The 16,092-nt window shown below is 41.2% G+C and overlaps 2 protein-coding genes across 2 annotated transcripts in view; one reads left to right on the top strand and one right to left on the bottom strand.

Annotated features, from left to right (window-relative positions):
- LOC128734263 (uncharacterized) overlaps positions 1-13,406 on the bottom strand; it is a 30,447-nt gene extending 17,041 nt beyond the window's left edge. Inside the window, exon 1 of the mRNA XM_053828348.1 lies at positions 12,700-13,406. Within this exon, the coding sequence (XP_053684323.1) occupies positions 12,700-13,388 (689 nt within the window). The 5' untranslated portion in view covers positions 13,389-13,406. The remainder of the gene's footprint in view (positions 1-12,699) is intronic.
- Positions 13,407-13,543: 137 nt separating this feature from the next.
- On the top strand, positions 13,544-14,452 carry LOC128746093 (uncharacterized). The gene is made up of 2 exons (XM_053843143.1): positions 13,544-13,613; positions 13,671-14,452. The coding sequence occupies exons 1-2, from the start codon at positions 13,544-13,546 to the stop codon at positions 14,450-14,452; spliced, it is 852 nt and encodes a 283-aa protein (XP_053699118.1).
- The last annotated feature ends 1,640 nt before the right edge of the window (positions 14,453-16,092 follow it).

A 16,092-nucleotide genomic window follows, 5' to 3' on the forward strand; every position in this document is an offset into this window, starting at 1 on the left:
GTCAACCCATCGCTTGTAATAAGGTAAAACAATCAGTGACCCGCTTAGACTGCTTAAAACCGGTTTTTTACCCTGATTGTCTATTTGACACATTCCAGCGTTATCAGAACCCATTACTACCGTGTAAATCGCCTCCTGTTTCACTAACTTTTTAGCAAATACCTTGTAAAATACTTGTTTAAAGAGTACTTTATTTTCCACTAAAATAACAGGGATTTGATTTAACAGAGACCGATCTGCATAGCAGGGATAGTGTCCCGTAACGCTGGAATGTGTCATTTAAAAAATCACAATATTTTTTTTTTTAAAGTTCAATTAGTATAACGAACTATTTGTTCGCCGGTTTGCTTTAAACTACTTCTCGTTTTTAATCATTTTTTGGGTCTTCTTCAGGCAGCAGACGTTTTGCCTTTCTACTATATAAATATATAGTATAAAGGTATAGAAATCACTTGGAAAACCGGAAATGGAAAGAAGGTCCTGCGGGCCGAATGTCATATACCATTCGACTCAGTTTCGAAAACTGAGCATTTTCTGTGTGTGTGTGTATGTATGTGTGTGTGTGTGTATGTGACGCTTTTAATCTCACTCACTTTTCTCGGAGATGGCTGGACCGATTTTAATGTTCTTAGTGTCAAATGAAAGGTCTAGGTGTCCCATTGGTCGCTATTGAATTTCATACTGATCGGACTTTTAGTTCAAAAGTTATGTATAAAAATATGAAAAATATGGGACTTCATTATCTCATAGGTCCCTTAACCGATTTGAACAAAATTGATTGCATATGAAAGAGGCCTTGCAAACCCTTAACTTCCAAATTTCATGACGATTGGGCTTGTAGTTTGAAAGTTACATAAAGAAATGTGAAAAAATAGTATTTAAAACATATTTTTGTAACATATAAGCATTAATTCAATGAAAAACATCACACATTTTATTATTATTTGAAAATTACTACTGAGATCTATCAAACGAAACCGAGTTATTTAAAATCGGACAGTTCATTCAAAAGTTATTTAAACTTTAACACTTAAGCACCGTATATTAAACCGTTAAAACGTGTGAATTCAAAACAAATGTTGATTGTATTCAATGTGTGTGATGTATGTATGTATGTATGTATGTATGTATGTATGTATGTATGTATGTATGTATGTATGTATGTATGTATGTATGTATGTATGTATGTATGTATGTATGTATGTATGTATGTATGTATGTATGTATGTATGTATGTATGTATGTATGTATGTATGTATGTATGTATGTATGTATGTATGTATGTATGTGTGTGTATGTGATCCCAAGCAACAATGTGAGTTTGATTGTACTCTTCTGGTGGTTTTCATGACCAATTTTGGTCTTGAATGTCATCATAAGAGTGTAATAAAACTCAAATTGTTACTTGGGATGACAATTTACAATTTTTAAATTTGCATTGAAATTCAAGAAAAAAATATGTTTCTAACTTTTCTGAATCAATTGTCTGAAATTTTTGAAGCCTCTTAGTGGAATACGAAATTTGAAATTAAAGAAAAGAAAAAACTTTTACCGACTAAATCCCACTATTTAATATCTATTCGCAACAGATACGTATACGCTTTGAAATAAGATGCTGTTGAAGCCTGCACGTCGTAGGCGAACTACGTATCTGTTGCAAATAAATATTAAATAATGGGATTCAATCGAAAAGCTTTTTCTTTTCTTTGATTTCAGATTTCAATTGTCATTTTGTTCACTTGCTGTTACTCACAATTGTACACGAAAAGCAAACAGCGAAGAAAAGCAGTTAATTTAAGCATGAAGGTATAGTGGTGTATAGGATTAAAAATGAGTTGATTTTTCCAAATAAATTTATACAAATTTCAAACAAATTTTGCGCATCAATAGATGCTCTTTTCAATCAATAGATAGAGCTTAGAAATGTTATATGAAAAATAGGAAGTAAACGTTGCACGGTAGTAATTTTGTAAGATTTGTTTTCGTTAATGACATTTTAAAGGACAGATGTCTTATGTCATGTATCATGTTTCAACAAATAAATCAAAAATGACAAACACTGAAAATCATATCGATCATATTTCCCATTCTCAAGCATGTTTAAGGCGCAGCTTTTGCAACCCTCTTGTTTTCCTAACCCTCCAACATTGTAAAAACGATGCGATCAAGCTAATGACTATCTTTTCATGAAAGTACATTCAAAAAAAGCATAAGTTTTGATTTTCATGCAAAAATAATTATCTGAAGGAGCGCCAGCTAAGAAAAAGTTCAATTTCTCTTTTTCATATCTAATGCTCTATTCAGTTATTTTTTCTAATTCAGATATATTGCAAAATTGAAGCCAAGCAAACTAATAGTAAAATTTTGAGATTAATCATTTTGTTGTCGATATTCTTTGTCTTCAAAGGCGAAGTATAATAATAATTTTTCTGAACTCTTGTTTTTCAAAGATGCTAACTTTTGAACACATGGTATTAATTAATTAGCAACAAATCTGTTCTGAACACATATTTCATATTGTCAATTCAAAACAAGTTTCCTATGTGGCTCTGAAGCCCGAAAGTTTAGGCCGACCGATTATAAAACTAAATAAGGTGTTACAAGTATCTACGCACACAAGGAAAGAAAATTTAATTATTCTACGCAATACGTTGTGAATTTTACTGGCAAATAAGGATTTTGAGGAATACGGAACGGATATTTAAAAATATAGTCAAGTTAATTATACATAGATGTTCCTGAGAAATTAAATGATGATTATTGTGACAGTAGAAAGGCTAGGTCACGCCGCTAGGTGGATTAATTCGGGTTTTTCATACACTCGTTCACGGAAATTTCCTGCGATTGATGGTCCCGATAGCAATGAAAATATCGCTTTTCACGCCATAGGTATTGATAGCCTGTCGTCATCGTCGTTAGCAGCATAAAGCCGGGGTGGCTCATACTGTTTCAAGCAGTCGTTTCCATTCAACTCGATCTTGGACCACTCGTCGCTAATTTCCCAGTCGTCTCAGAAGTCGCAAGTCACTTTCGACCTGGTGGAGCCATCTTGCACTTTGAACCCCTCTATTCAGGGTGCTGGTGGACTTGTTCAAGAGAACTGTTTTTATCTTTACGACGTATCCGGCCAAATGTATGACGGGAATCTGTCCAAGCAGTGCCTATAGCTGCTCGTGATTCATACACAGCATGCGCGCGTATGTCCTCCGTGAGCAGCATCACGGTTTGAAGTCCATAAAGAAATACCGGTGTTGGGTCGTTTACGGGCCTCTTTGCAGCACGCAAATTTGTAGGGTTAACTTGAGCTCGAGCACAGAACAGAAGTGGAAGTAGAAATCCAAACACGTACATGCTACTTTCTACAGATACTAGCGAACCTGGCGGTAGCGAGTCACTTTTTTCCACGAAAACACCCGAACGCATACGAATGCACACGAAAGCCTGTGAAAGCTGCTATGCGATTGGCAGCGAGCATTCTGCTTATATTGCTGTTATTTGCTTCTATGCGAAAACCTTCCCAAAGAAAAATAAAAATAAAAAAGACTCTGTTACCAGTTTTGATCGCCGAATCGTTCGGACTTCCACTTCTGTTCTGTGGCTCGAGGCTAGTTCTAATAAATGAGAAAAAATGTTACAAATATTGTATAATTAGTTAAATTAATCTCATAATTAAATGAGACTTACATTTGGGCTTTTACTGATATTAGGTTAATACAGGGCTGCCCTTGACGGATCTAATTTTTCCACTTATATAATTATACGTCTGTACTTAGCAATGGATGAATAGAAAAAGAGAATGATATTCCTTGTGTGAGAGCTACCTTGACAGACAGCTGTCAATTCCTGTTGCGTACGATCGTACTCTCCGCCAGATCTCGCTCCACCTGGTTTAACTATCCTGCTCACTGCGCTCCTGGTCGACTTGTTTCTACCGGATTTGAGGCGGACACCATCTTTGCAGGGTAGTTGTCCGGCATTCTTGCAACATGCCTTGCCCATCGTATCCATCCACCTTTAGCCACCTTTTGGATACTGAGTTCGCCATAAAGCTGTGTGAGTTCATGGTTCATCCTCCGCCTCCATACTCTGTTCTCCTGTACGCCGCCGAAGATCGTTCTCCAAGCACTCGCCTCCTCCAGCATTGTCCATGTTTCATGCCCGTAGAAAGCCACCGGTCCAAAAAGCGTCTTATACAGGGTGCACTTTGTACGGGGACTTAGTCTGCTCGACCGCAATTGCTTGTGAAGCCCATAATACTATGTGCTTACTTAAGCACAACATCCGCTGATAATACGCCTCCGAATCTCACGGCTGGTATCATTGTCCGCCATTACAAAGCCTTTGCGGGATCCGTTCAGTTTCTGGTAGAACTTTCGCGTTTCCTGAGAACGATGCAGCCGCTCCAACTCTACATGTTCTGACTTACATGTTCCAGGTAGCGCTTTTTCTCCCGGAAGTTTTGGTTTCATTTTTGGTTCTTCATCTTCTTTTGTTTGTGTCTTTCCACGTTCTGACGTGTGGCATTACGCATCCTGGCTGACCGCGCAGCGTTCTCCTCATCCATCACCCTCCTACATTCACCAGCAAACCACAAATCGTATAATAATGTGTGAAAATCATCTTAAATATCACCAAACAAACTCAAAATCTTACATAAAGCTTAAAAAAGCTCACCCTAGTTTAAATTCATTCGTACAAAATGATAGTAACTGATGCACATACGATTTTCGTTACAGAATTTAATAGCATTATGGAACTAATCATGTTGAGTCGGATTTCATCGTATATAAATACTGTGAATGTGAATTGTTTTCATATAATTTGCAGTACGTATATCGCCTCCAAAACAGTACGCATATGCTGGTTTCGTGCATCGAATGCGATTTTTCTAGATATGTATCGGTACATATATCATATTTGTCACTTTCATATACGTACGACAATGTTTGCTGGGTCATCGTCAAACCAATCGTTCCGCTGATTCCGGGCCATACATCTGACGGAGCTCTTCGCTACACTGCTAATGGCTGTTGTGATAGTGTTCCAACAGCCCTCGAGAGGGGCTCCGTCCAGCTCGTCCTCTTCCGGCAGCACAGCTTCGAGTGGATGCGCGTAGTTTGCGGCAACGTTTGGCTGCTTCAGCCGCGCGAGATCTAAACGAGGCTGGCGTCGGTACCGAATGTTGTTGACAACGGAGAGTTTTGGGGACATTTTAACCATCACTAGGTAGTGGTCCGAGTCAACGTTAGCGCTTCGATAAGATCTGATGTCGATAATATCTGCGAAGTACCGACCGTCGATCAAAACGTGGTCGATCTGTGATTCTATTTGATTTGGTGACCTCCAAGTATACTTGTGGAAGATTCTGTGCTGGAAGAAGGTACTATGTACGGCCTTGTTATTGGAGGATGCAAAGTCGATAAGTCGTAGGCCCATTTAACTGGTCCAATGGTGTGTGCTGAACCCTCCAATCACCGGTTTGTATTCCTTCTACTGGCCGACCTGAGCATTGAAATCCCCGATGACGATCTTGATATCATGTTTTGGGCAGCGGTCGTATTCCCTCTCCAACTTCGCGTAGAATTCATCCTTGTCGTCATCGGTACTTCTGAGGTAAGGGCTGTGCTCGTTGATGATGCTTATATTGAAGAAACGGCCTTTGATTCTCAACCTGCACATTCGAGGATTGATTGGCCACCAAATCTCACGTTTCCGCATCTCGCCCATCACTATAAAAGCTGTTCCATGCTCGTGTGTGTTGTCGCAACTCAGGTAGATGGTATGTCCATCTCTGAACGTACGCACCATTGAGTTCTTCCAGCACACCTCCTGCGGCGCTACGACGTCGATCTTGCGGCTCTTCAATACGTCGGAGAGCACTCGATTGCTCCCTTGGAAGTTGAGAGATCGGCAGTTCCACGTCCCGAATTTCCAATCCATAGTCCTTTTTTCGTCGCGTGGGTCTATTCCGATTGTTCCAGTAAGAATTTCCTTGTTCTTCGTTCCGTGCTTTAGTATTTTTCGTGGTGACGGCTTGCAAAGCCTGCTTCGTTGTGTTACTTCCGTGGAAAATTCAGATTGCTGTACTAGGTGTATTCTCTGCCTTATTGAGCTCTTCGCTGATGAAGCATGACGTCAACATCGGTGGCTCCGAACGTTTTCTTTGGCAATTGTTGGAAAACGATAAACGTAGACTACGGCACGCCGCAGCCTCTCCAGTTTAGAAAAATGGCTCCAATCAAATATTTCCTGTCGCTGCTCGTTCAGATGAATGTTGCACGGTCCAAGTTCAACCTCAGTCAGCTCGTACTCTGCTTGGTGGGGCCACGATTCTTGCGCCTGCCATAAAAGCTGCGGGCCACGAGATCAACGACTGACATGAGAGGACATTTTTCGAGTCGGTCCAAAATACTCACTGTGTGCTTTGAAGACTGTGACCGTTGCAGAGTGATTTCATTTGCCTGCACCCTATTACAGCCGCTTGCAGCTGCAATCTCAGGATAAAAAGTGCTTTTAATTGTGCTACCTTAGCCTTTCCGCCTTCTAGTGCACAGTGAACGTTACCGCAGATTATATCCCGTAAATATGCAACACACGCGCATGTTCAACTGTAGATCCTTAATGTCGTCGAAAGTTACCCCCGAAAATAGGCACAAGATATCTCCACCGCTTCAAACTGCTCAAACAACGCCGTTCCTGTATGCCACTGTTTTAAAATTGTTTGGTTCTCCGTTTCACTCCATCCAGCTTTTGTACGCCAAATATGCTGTATAATCACACGTTCGTAAATGAGGATAGCAATAAGCCTAATGGATCGTATTGGTTAAGGGGCTATTAATATGGTAATACCCTGACCAAACAGATTTGTTGCTACTATTTGGTGCTCCACACGGAAAACATATTTTTACCTTTGTTATGCTATATAACAAAGGTTTAGAAATTGGTCGAAAAACACGAAATTGATCCAAGGCCCGGAGGGCCGAGTCACATGTACCAATCGATAGGGTTCGACGAACTGAGCAATGTCTGTGTGTGTGTGTGTGTATGTATGTGTGTATGTGTGTATGTGTGTTCGCTCCGAATTTTCTATCGCCTGTTACTCGGAGATGGCTGAACCGATTCGACCGCTATTACTTTTGTTTGAAAGGTATTATTGCCTAGTATATCACTATTAAATGGTTTCGTGGTCTGACTTTTCGTTTGAAAGTTATAAGCAAAAATGTGAAAACTACGTGACACGGTTTTCTCCGGAACCACCCAACCAATTTTAACGATATTAGTACCAAACGAAAGCTCTTACTATTACTAAACATTTTGCTAAGTTTTATTGAAAACGGACAAGCAGTTTAAAAGTTAGCCTTGAAAAACTTTTTTTGACTAGGTACAAATGAACGCCTGTTTCTCAGAGATGGCCAAACCTATTTACACGCTATTAGTTTCATTTGGCAGGTAATAGAGCCGAATAGATCACTATTGAATGGTTTTCTGATTGGACGTTTAATTTGAAAGTTATGAGCAATCGAATACACCACACCAAAATTAACAATAATTTATAATGATTTTAACCAAGATAATTTACCTAATTTCAATTATTTTAATATCAAACGAGAGGTTTTCACACTACGAATGTATATGCAAAATTACATAAGAATTGGTTTTACCGGTCAAAAGATATTGTTATTTGTAAATATTAACCCTCGAACACTCGCGCCAACTTTTATAACACGGTTACTTGCCCGCACAATAGCCCAAAACCAAAGAAAACGTGCGCACTAGAGTTTTGACTAGGAAAACTTGGTTTTAAGTTTATCGAACCTTTGGAAGAGTTTCTTAAAATTGAAAGCTCTATCGTCTGGTAGAATTTGAATTTTGATTAATCCCCCTAAAAGTGAAATAAAAAAAATATTTTCCTTCAGTTTCAATACAACACATTGATGTGTTCTACAAACTTTTAGAGCATATTATTACGAGAAATTTTGCTGAAAACAGTAGCCTTCTATCTCTTCAGTGAAGGTAAAAAAATCTTATTTATTGTATATGAATTTGTGAAATCAGTTTTTCTATTCTAACTCTTCTTGTAATTGTTGTATGACTTTTTCATGTATTACAAAGTTGTACAAATAATAAAAATACACAACTTTGCTGAAAATAGTATACCTCTATGTTTGCTTGTTTAGGAACTGCAGAACTTTAATTGTAAAAAATAACCTGATTTTGACCCCGAGTTACTCGATTACCAACAGACGGATACATCTTAAACATTTTACATTTGCTGGTAGTTTTGCTGCATACAGACACCATTTTTCCATATGAAGAAACGAGAGAAAATTCCAGTTGGGGTCAATTGCGGTACACCTCACATGCTACTTGCTTCGTTTCTGTGATGTCGGTTTATGCTAATCTTGTTTCCTAACAATTTAAAGTATTAATGCATTGAATATTTCTGACATTTTGCTCATAACAAGTTTACTGAAGAATATACGTTAGTATATACGTAGTATACGATTTGTAACTTTATAACAATATGGCATTCAAAAACCTACACATGTTGTACAAAATACAACAGCGTGAGTAACCGAAAGTTAATAAAAATTGATGAAATTTATTCAAGAAAACTTTATTGTTGTGAATCAAATAGAATGGCATTACAGGAAATTATGCATAGTTCAAAAACTTATAAACTAGACCTTTACTACGCAATGCATATGTTAACGAATAATATTTCGTCTTACAACTTACTTTTACTTGGACTTACCCTCATTAGTAACAACTTACTCAGCAATTTCATGAGAAAAGGAACTATCCAAATTTATAAGTGCTTCTATTTGGTTCAAATTTTGTAAACTTATTCAATTTCCAAAAATTTCATGTAAGCCAAACGTGTCGATTTCTATCTCAAATAGCAAGTAAGATCGTATAGCAAAGGTTCCTTTCATCACTAGGTGGATTAAATCAGGTTTTTACACCATATTCTAATTTTTTAATCCGCAAAAAAATCATGAAAGCAAAGTGTAAATTTTTTTGAAACGATGGTTCTACAATTGATGAAGGGACGGTAGGGAAAAGAAATGAAAATTTTTTTTTTGTGTAGGAGGGGAAGAGCGGAAAGAAAGGGGGGGGGGTATTGGTAGCTATGCTTGACAAGTAGTCACTTTGACTCCTACCTTTTGTCCAATGCTGGAAGGTGCATGTGTCGAACCAAGCTGTAATCTGAGATTATAACCGGATACGAACCCACAACACCCGCCAGGGCATGTGGTTTGCTGGTACTTGTACCTTTGCTTTGGTTCAAGTACCAGCGAACCACATGCCCTGGCGGGTGTTGTGGGTTCGAATCCGGTTCAAAGGTACAAGTACCAGCGAACCACATGCCCTGGCGGGTGTTGTGGGTTCAAATCCGGTTATAATCTCAGATTACAGCTTGGTTCGACACATGCACCTTCCAGCATTGGACAAAAGGTAGGAGTCAAAATGACTACTTGTCAAGCATAGTTACCAATACCCCCCCCCCCCTTTCTTTCCGCTCTTCCCCTCCTTCACCAAAAAAAATTTCATTTCTTTCCCCTACCGTCCCTTCATCAATTGTAGAACCATCGTTTCAAAAAAATATTAATATATATGTATGACCGCATTTCAAGGTCAAGACTAAAAACTTGAGATTAGTCTAAAGTGTAAATTGCAGAAAGAAAGTTATTATCAATCGGTTTTCATGTCCCAGGTGGCATCTAGAATGATTTTACTAGAAATTAAAATTGCCCAATCGAGTATAATTATTTTGTTAAAACTACTAATTTTAAAAAATGCAAAATTTCTATGACACGTTGATTTTATCCGCATATCATACTACGCATACGCACGATAAAATTTAATGCGCATATGCTGCACAACTACGGAAACTGTCAAAAGCCCATATTTTGTTATGGTTGCTATAAATCAAATCGATCAAAATGATGTGACAGTAAAATTTCAACTTTTCTTCACGGCAATATATTTTCAAGTTATCAAAACTGACTGCCTGATTGAGCAACTTGGCTAAGCAACAAGCTTTATGATTTATAGCTTTATTGGATAAATCGAAAAGCTTAATTGGATCTGGTAGTGGCTGTCAAGCAGCGAAAAGCATAATCGATTTTATTGCTGCTTTCAGCAGAGTGTATTACGACAACTTGTGTTTATGACCTGATTCTTAAGGAGGCTATAAAAATCTTTTGGAAAGTGGGCCACTTGGTCGGACATCAGTTTTATAACGGTCATCAAAAGGTACTAGTGGAGCTCATAGTTTTATTAGCGGTTCTATGAAAATTTTCATGAAAACAACTAGATGAACGTCACTTCATACCGCCACTACCCTTCACCTAGGGCCTGGGCTGCCCAATCAGCCTTTACTGAACCTTGCTAAGCTATGTCAGGCCCTGTCGTTGCAAACGTTCTAGCCGTTGCAACTCCGATATCATCTCCGTTGCCACCCCATCGACGGCACCCCATGCGCACTGCTCAGCGTACATTCTCTGCACAATGTTGTCGGCATTGGTGTCTTCCCCAACGGCTGCAAGCATCACCCGCCAAGTGGACGTGAAACGCGGGCAGTGAAACATCACATGCTCCTCCGTTTACTCGGCTACCGTGCAAACGGGCCAAAAGGGTGAGCCTACCCGCCCATGCGTGTGTAGATACTTCCTAAAGCATCCATGTCCCGACAGGAACTGGGTAAGGAAAAAGTTACCTCACCATATCTTCTACCGATCCAGGACGATATGTTCTGGGTCAGCCTATGGGTCCACCTGCCGTGATCGGTGTGATCCCATTCCGTCTGCCAACGCCTAATAGAGTCCAGTCTAACTCTGAAGTATGCATATGGGAATTATGGCTGCAATAACCCCAATCGCATCCAACGATATGGCACGCAACGCGCAATGCCAACAGCCTGAACACCTTGTTCAGACATGCCTGATTGCGCTTACTCTCCAAAGCCAGGGTCCATGCCGGTGCACCATACCGTAGCTCCGACATGGCAACGCTGGCCATCAGGCGTCTCTTACTGCTGCTAGGACCACAGCTGTTCGGCATGATCTTGGACAGCGCAGTAACCGCCGTTGACGCTTTAGCACAAGCATAATCCACATGGTTGGTGAAGTTCAGCCTGTTGTCTGCCATAACACCCAGGTACTTCACACTTCGTTTGGAGACAATCACCTGTCTTCCAACGATTATTTTGGCCTCTAAGGCCGACTTACGGTTACTGATCATCACCGCTTCCGTCTTGTGGTGGGCCAATCGTAGATTGACGCCCGCCATCCTACCCTCTATTATGCTTATGGCGTCCGATGCCAGCATTTCCACCTCCTCTAGAAACTCGCCTACCACTGTAAGGACGATATCATCGGCGAAGCCAGTGATCTCGACCCCAGTGGGTAGTTCGAGCCTCAGCACCCAATCGTATATGGCATTCCAGAGCGTGAGGCCGAGAAACGAACCCTGTGGAACACCCGCTGTCACTTTGTACTTATTCGCCCCATCCGCCGTGTCGTACACTAGCGTCCGGTTCTCGAAGTAACTTTTAAGCAACCTGCATAAATGGTCCGGTACCCTCATTCTATACAGCGCTAACGCGATTGCACCCCAGTTAGCGCTGTTAAAGGCGTTTTTGACATCGATTGTGACTATGGCACAATACCTGTCGCCTCGCCTTTTCCGTTTCATAGGCTTCTCGGCCCTCTCCACCACGGACTTTATGGCGTCTACAGTGGACTTCCCCTTACGGAAGTCAAACTGCGTGTTTGCCAGTCCGACATCACTTTCCACCACAGGCGTTAGCCTGTTTAGGATTACCCGCTCTAGCAATTTGCCTAGCGTGTCCAATAGGCAAATTGGCCTGTACGACGAGGGATCACCAGGCGGTTTCCCCGGCTTTGGCAGCAGTACCAATCTTTGGACTTTCCATTTGTCTGGAAATTCGCATACCTCTAGGCAATTCTGAAGCGTCTCTCTAAACATATCGGGATATGCTTGGATCGCCACTCTGAGTGCCTCGTTCGGAATCCCGTCAGGACCGGGCGCTTTCTTCGTTTTCAAACCCCTGGCAATTACGATGGGTTCCTCATTCGTGACCGGAATGAGGACATCATTCGATTGACCGTACGGGGTCGGAGGCCACCAAACAGGATCGTGTTGTGGAAAGAGCCCTTCCACGATGACTTTCAGCTGTTGGGGGCTTGGACTTGGACTTGGACTTTGACTTTGACTTGGACTTGGACTTGGACTTGGACTTGGACTTGGACTTGGACTTGGACTTGGACTTGGACTTGGACTTGGACTTGGACTTGGACTTGGACTTGGACTTGGACTTGGACTTGGACTTGGACTTGGACTTGGACTTGGACTTGGACTTGGACTTGGACTTGGACTTGGACTTGGACTTGGACTTGGACTTGGACTTGGACTTGGACCTCTAACCTTAAACCTAACCTTTACGCACCTCTGTCCTTCTTTGCGTATGATGTAGTAAGACCACATATGTAGCTTAAACGAATGAACTGCTGAAAACTGCTTTGCTTCTGAGAACTTGCTAAATTGCTGTATCGAAGCTATTTTAGCAATATACTTTCATAGCATTTAAATAAATCTCAAATAGAAGCTTAATGGTGTCATGAATGTTTTTTTTTTTTGAAACTTATCTATAAATTTCACAAGACTACTCACCGAATAATAAGCGGGAACACATTGTCTGACTCCGGTGCCCGATAATCTCTGTAGTACAATAGGAATGGGTTTTTGCTACTCTCCACGAACAACGGCGGAATACCGCCGGAGATCGACACTATACTGATGTCAGCACAATTTCTAAAGGTTTCCGGCTTCCCGCATCCAACTGCTTCAGTGCCGTTATCACATCGACCCCACATATTGCCGGTGTAGTACGTCCATTGTAGCACACACTGCGTGCAGGTTACAAACGACGGCAGCTTCACCCGATACCGGAAGATTTCCTTTTTCCCCGACTCGGGAGGTATCGTGTAGCGTACCTCTTTCGTGCCGGACAGAAACAGCGGATATCGATCGAAACACTCCTGGGTAGCCTCGTAGTACGGGTTGTTGTTTGGACACAGGAACAGCTCGAACCGTCCCATATGGTTCGCCGTCAGTTCGATTTCCACATTAATCTCTTGACCTGCGAAGTATCGTCTTGAAATGATACCCTTTCCGAACTCGCCTCCTGCCTCGTGTGGTCGTGGACTGCGCAGATTGTAAGCATCTCCACACACTCCGCAATTGCCTTCATTCTGCTCCCACTGTACGGCGTATCCGCCGCAAAACAATTCGTTATCGTTATAGTTCACGGGATTGGGAAACCCGAAGCGCCACATAGCGTTTCGAGCTGGTGGCTCCATCAACCGACCGTGCCCTAGCACTACGTTGCATCCGTAGAACAGCTGAAGCACTAGCGATAATGCTAAATCAATTTTTTTGAGCCGCATCTGAAAGTGTAGAAAGAAAAAAGAAATATACATAATCTCCATGTTTTTTTTTCTAGATGGCTGCAAAAATGAAATTTTTCGAACTGATGATATGGGCCGGCCTGATTGGCTTATTCCCTGCAGGCCTTACTATTGACAGTAAGTTTTCGTCATATTTTTAAAGTATCTGATTAACAAAATAGTCTTTTATTTTAGTTCCGGGCTACTGTGATCACCACACGACCATTACCAGCCAGTACGAAGAATACTTCGAGATCGATGCTTTGGGCAATAACCGCTCCGAGAAGGTTGTAGTCGATTTTGTTTTGTACGTACAGCTTTCCAATATGCAGGAGGAAATTGCTTTACTTCTGTCCGCTAGTAACCGCTCAATGCAACATCCGGACTACGAAAAAACCTACGAAATCCGAATCAGTAACGTTTACACGGTCATCTACAAAGAAACGCTTCGAATGTCGGCACACCACAGCCATTCGTTTAACTTCTTCCCGGCGGAACATTTTCAAATACATATCAAAATTACGCGCAAAGGATTAATCACCGTTCAAATCGACGGCTTAGCTAAGCCGATCCTCTCGGTGGTAGATGAACATCCGGCTATCGATGTACACTTCATCAGTTTCGGATCACGAATGAATGCCTACCCGATCACCTGGTACTTCCACTGTCGCGATCCACCGACCACTCCACTGGCACTGACGGCCAAGCCGGCGGACGATGAAGGCGATGGTCACTTCAGTCAGAACGATGCCGCTGAACTGGACGAAAACAAGTGTCCGGTCTGCCCGAAGCCAGCTAAATGTGAAGTTGTAGTCCGCGCTTGTTCCGACACGGCCCAGGATTTGAGCCAGATGACCGACGCCGAGAAGCAAAAGTACTTTTTCTACTTTAATGTGTACCTCAGCAAAAACGGAAAGAACGCCAAGGCTATCGCTTCTGATTTTAACAATATAGCCAGCACGAATAAACTGGATTAGATGATTGGATTGGTGGCGATCAATGATGGCAATGGGCCATGAGTCCGCATATCAAACGAAAACCGTTTCTTCCAATACAGTTTTAGAGCAATTACGTCAGAGCAATTTTAATCTACTTAGTGAGTGTACGTTAGCAAGAAATTTTCAACATATCGGAAAACAAGACATTTCAGCTAAGCTCTGTCCTATTTCTTAGAAACTATCGTTGTTATTCCTATTACTATTAACGTAATGTATTTAATTTTTTCTCGATCTCAATGTACTTTTCGAATTTAACTTATTAGGCTGAAGCATATCTCTACAATTCCACTAACTTGCAATTCAAATTATCTCGTTAAATTTGTTATGTAGATGTAGTATAACTACTTGAAAGTTCAGGAAATACAAATGACAATAAGTAGAAGCAAAATAATAGTTCGGAGTCTCTGTTATTAGAAATACTCTAAGAATGTTAGAATCATCAAGCTTCAATTCTCTCAAGCCTTATCGTTCAATAGCACTAATGCTGGTGTCAGACATTTGCCGAGCAACAAATGAGCCCTCGCTTATGGTATATCTAGGCTACCGAGGATTATGTACAGTTAATCAATGACATTTCCCGCGGCAGAGGAGTTAGGAGCAGCACTTCTCTATCCTCACAGGTAGTGGAGAGTCCGAAACGAGGATAATTGAAGTAGAAGCATCAACTGACCAATAAATTCTTCAATGTCGATACAGTAGGCAGTAGCGGAAATGGAGCAAACCTAAATGAACCAAAAGCAGATGATCGTGTAATATCAACTGAATATTCGTATGAGCTTTACAACCATGATAGAGAAACACACACTAAAACACTAAATTGGGTTATTTCAAAGACCTGGGAGGGCTAAATATAGAGAGTGAACTAACGTAGTCGTCTGCCGCATCTGTAACTGTCATAGCGTTGTACTTTAGTTTTTGACAGTGACTCTATTGCAGGGCAGAACTCGAAGTTAGGATCGGCTCACGACAATGTCTGAAAGCGTGTTGTCTTGAATGCTTCCAAACCAAAATGGCAGCGCTATTATGCGACTTGGTAGCGTCAGTCAGGCAAGGCAACTTACCAAAATACAAAAAAGCCATGGGTATAAACATTTGATCGGCGGCTTTCGTTCTGGTTGTATAATAGGCCGAATCCAAATCAACCCCGTTTCTATCAATGGTGTGGGGTGTGGATATCGGCTCTGGCCATTACCTAATAGTAGAACATCTGTGCCTAAAACCATCGACAAAGCAGTCGTTACGTTTTTAATGAGTTAAGTTAAGTCAAATTAGATTAAAACGCCTCTAGCGTGTAATACCTCTACGCCACAAAGCGAAAACGCAACCCTAAGAACCTAAGGTGAAACCAATCTCGCTCTGCTGACATCTGTCAGTTTTGCTGGCAAAAAAGAAGCTGCCAAATGAAAAATTCGGGAACGCTCTCTTCTCATTGACACACAGCACGATACGGACGTACATCTTCAAATTTAGCGACGAATAGAATACGAAACTAGATCATTTTGCGCAACCGATTAGTGAAACCCATCACCCGCGATAAGAAGTTCTGTTAACTTCTGGGCACGTAAAATCACGGGAAAATCTTCTTCATTGCCATGGGCAAACGGTGTCTGGCAGGCCAG

Source organism: Sabethes cyaneus, chromosome 1, assembly GCF_943734655.1.
Source record: "Sabethes cyaneus chromosome 1, idSabCyanKW18_F2, whole genome shotgun sequence".
Lineage (NCBI taxonomy): Eukaryota > Metazoa > Arthropoda > Insecta > Diptera > Culicidae > Sabethes > Sabethes cyaneus.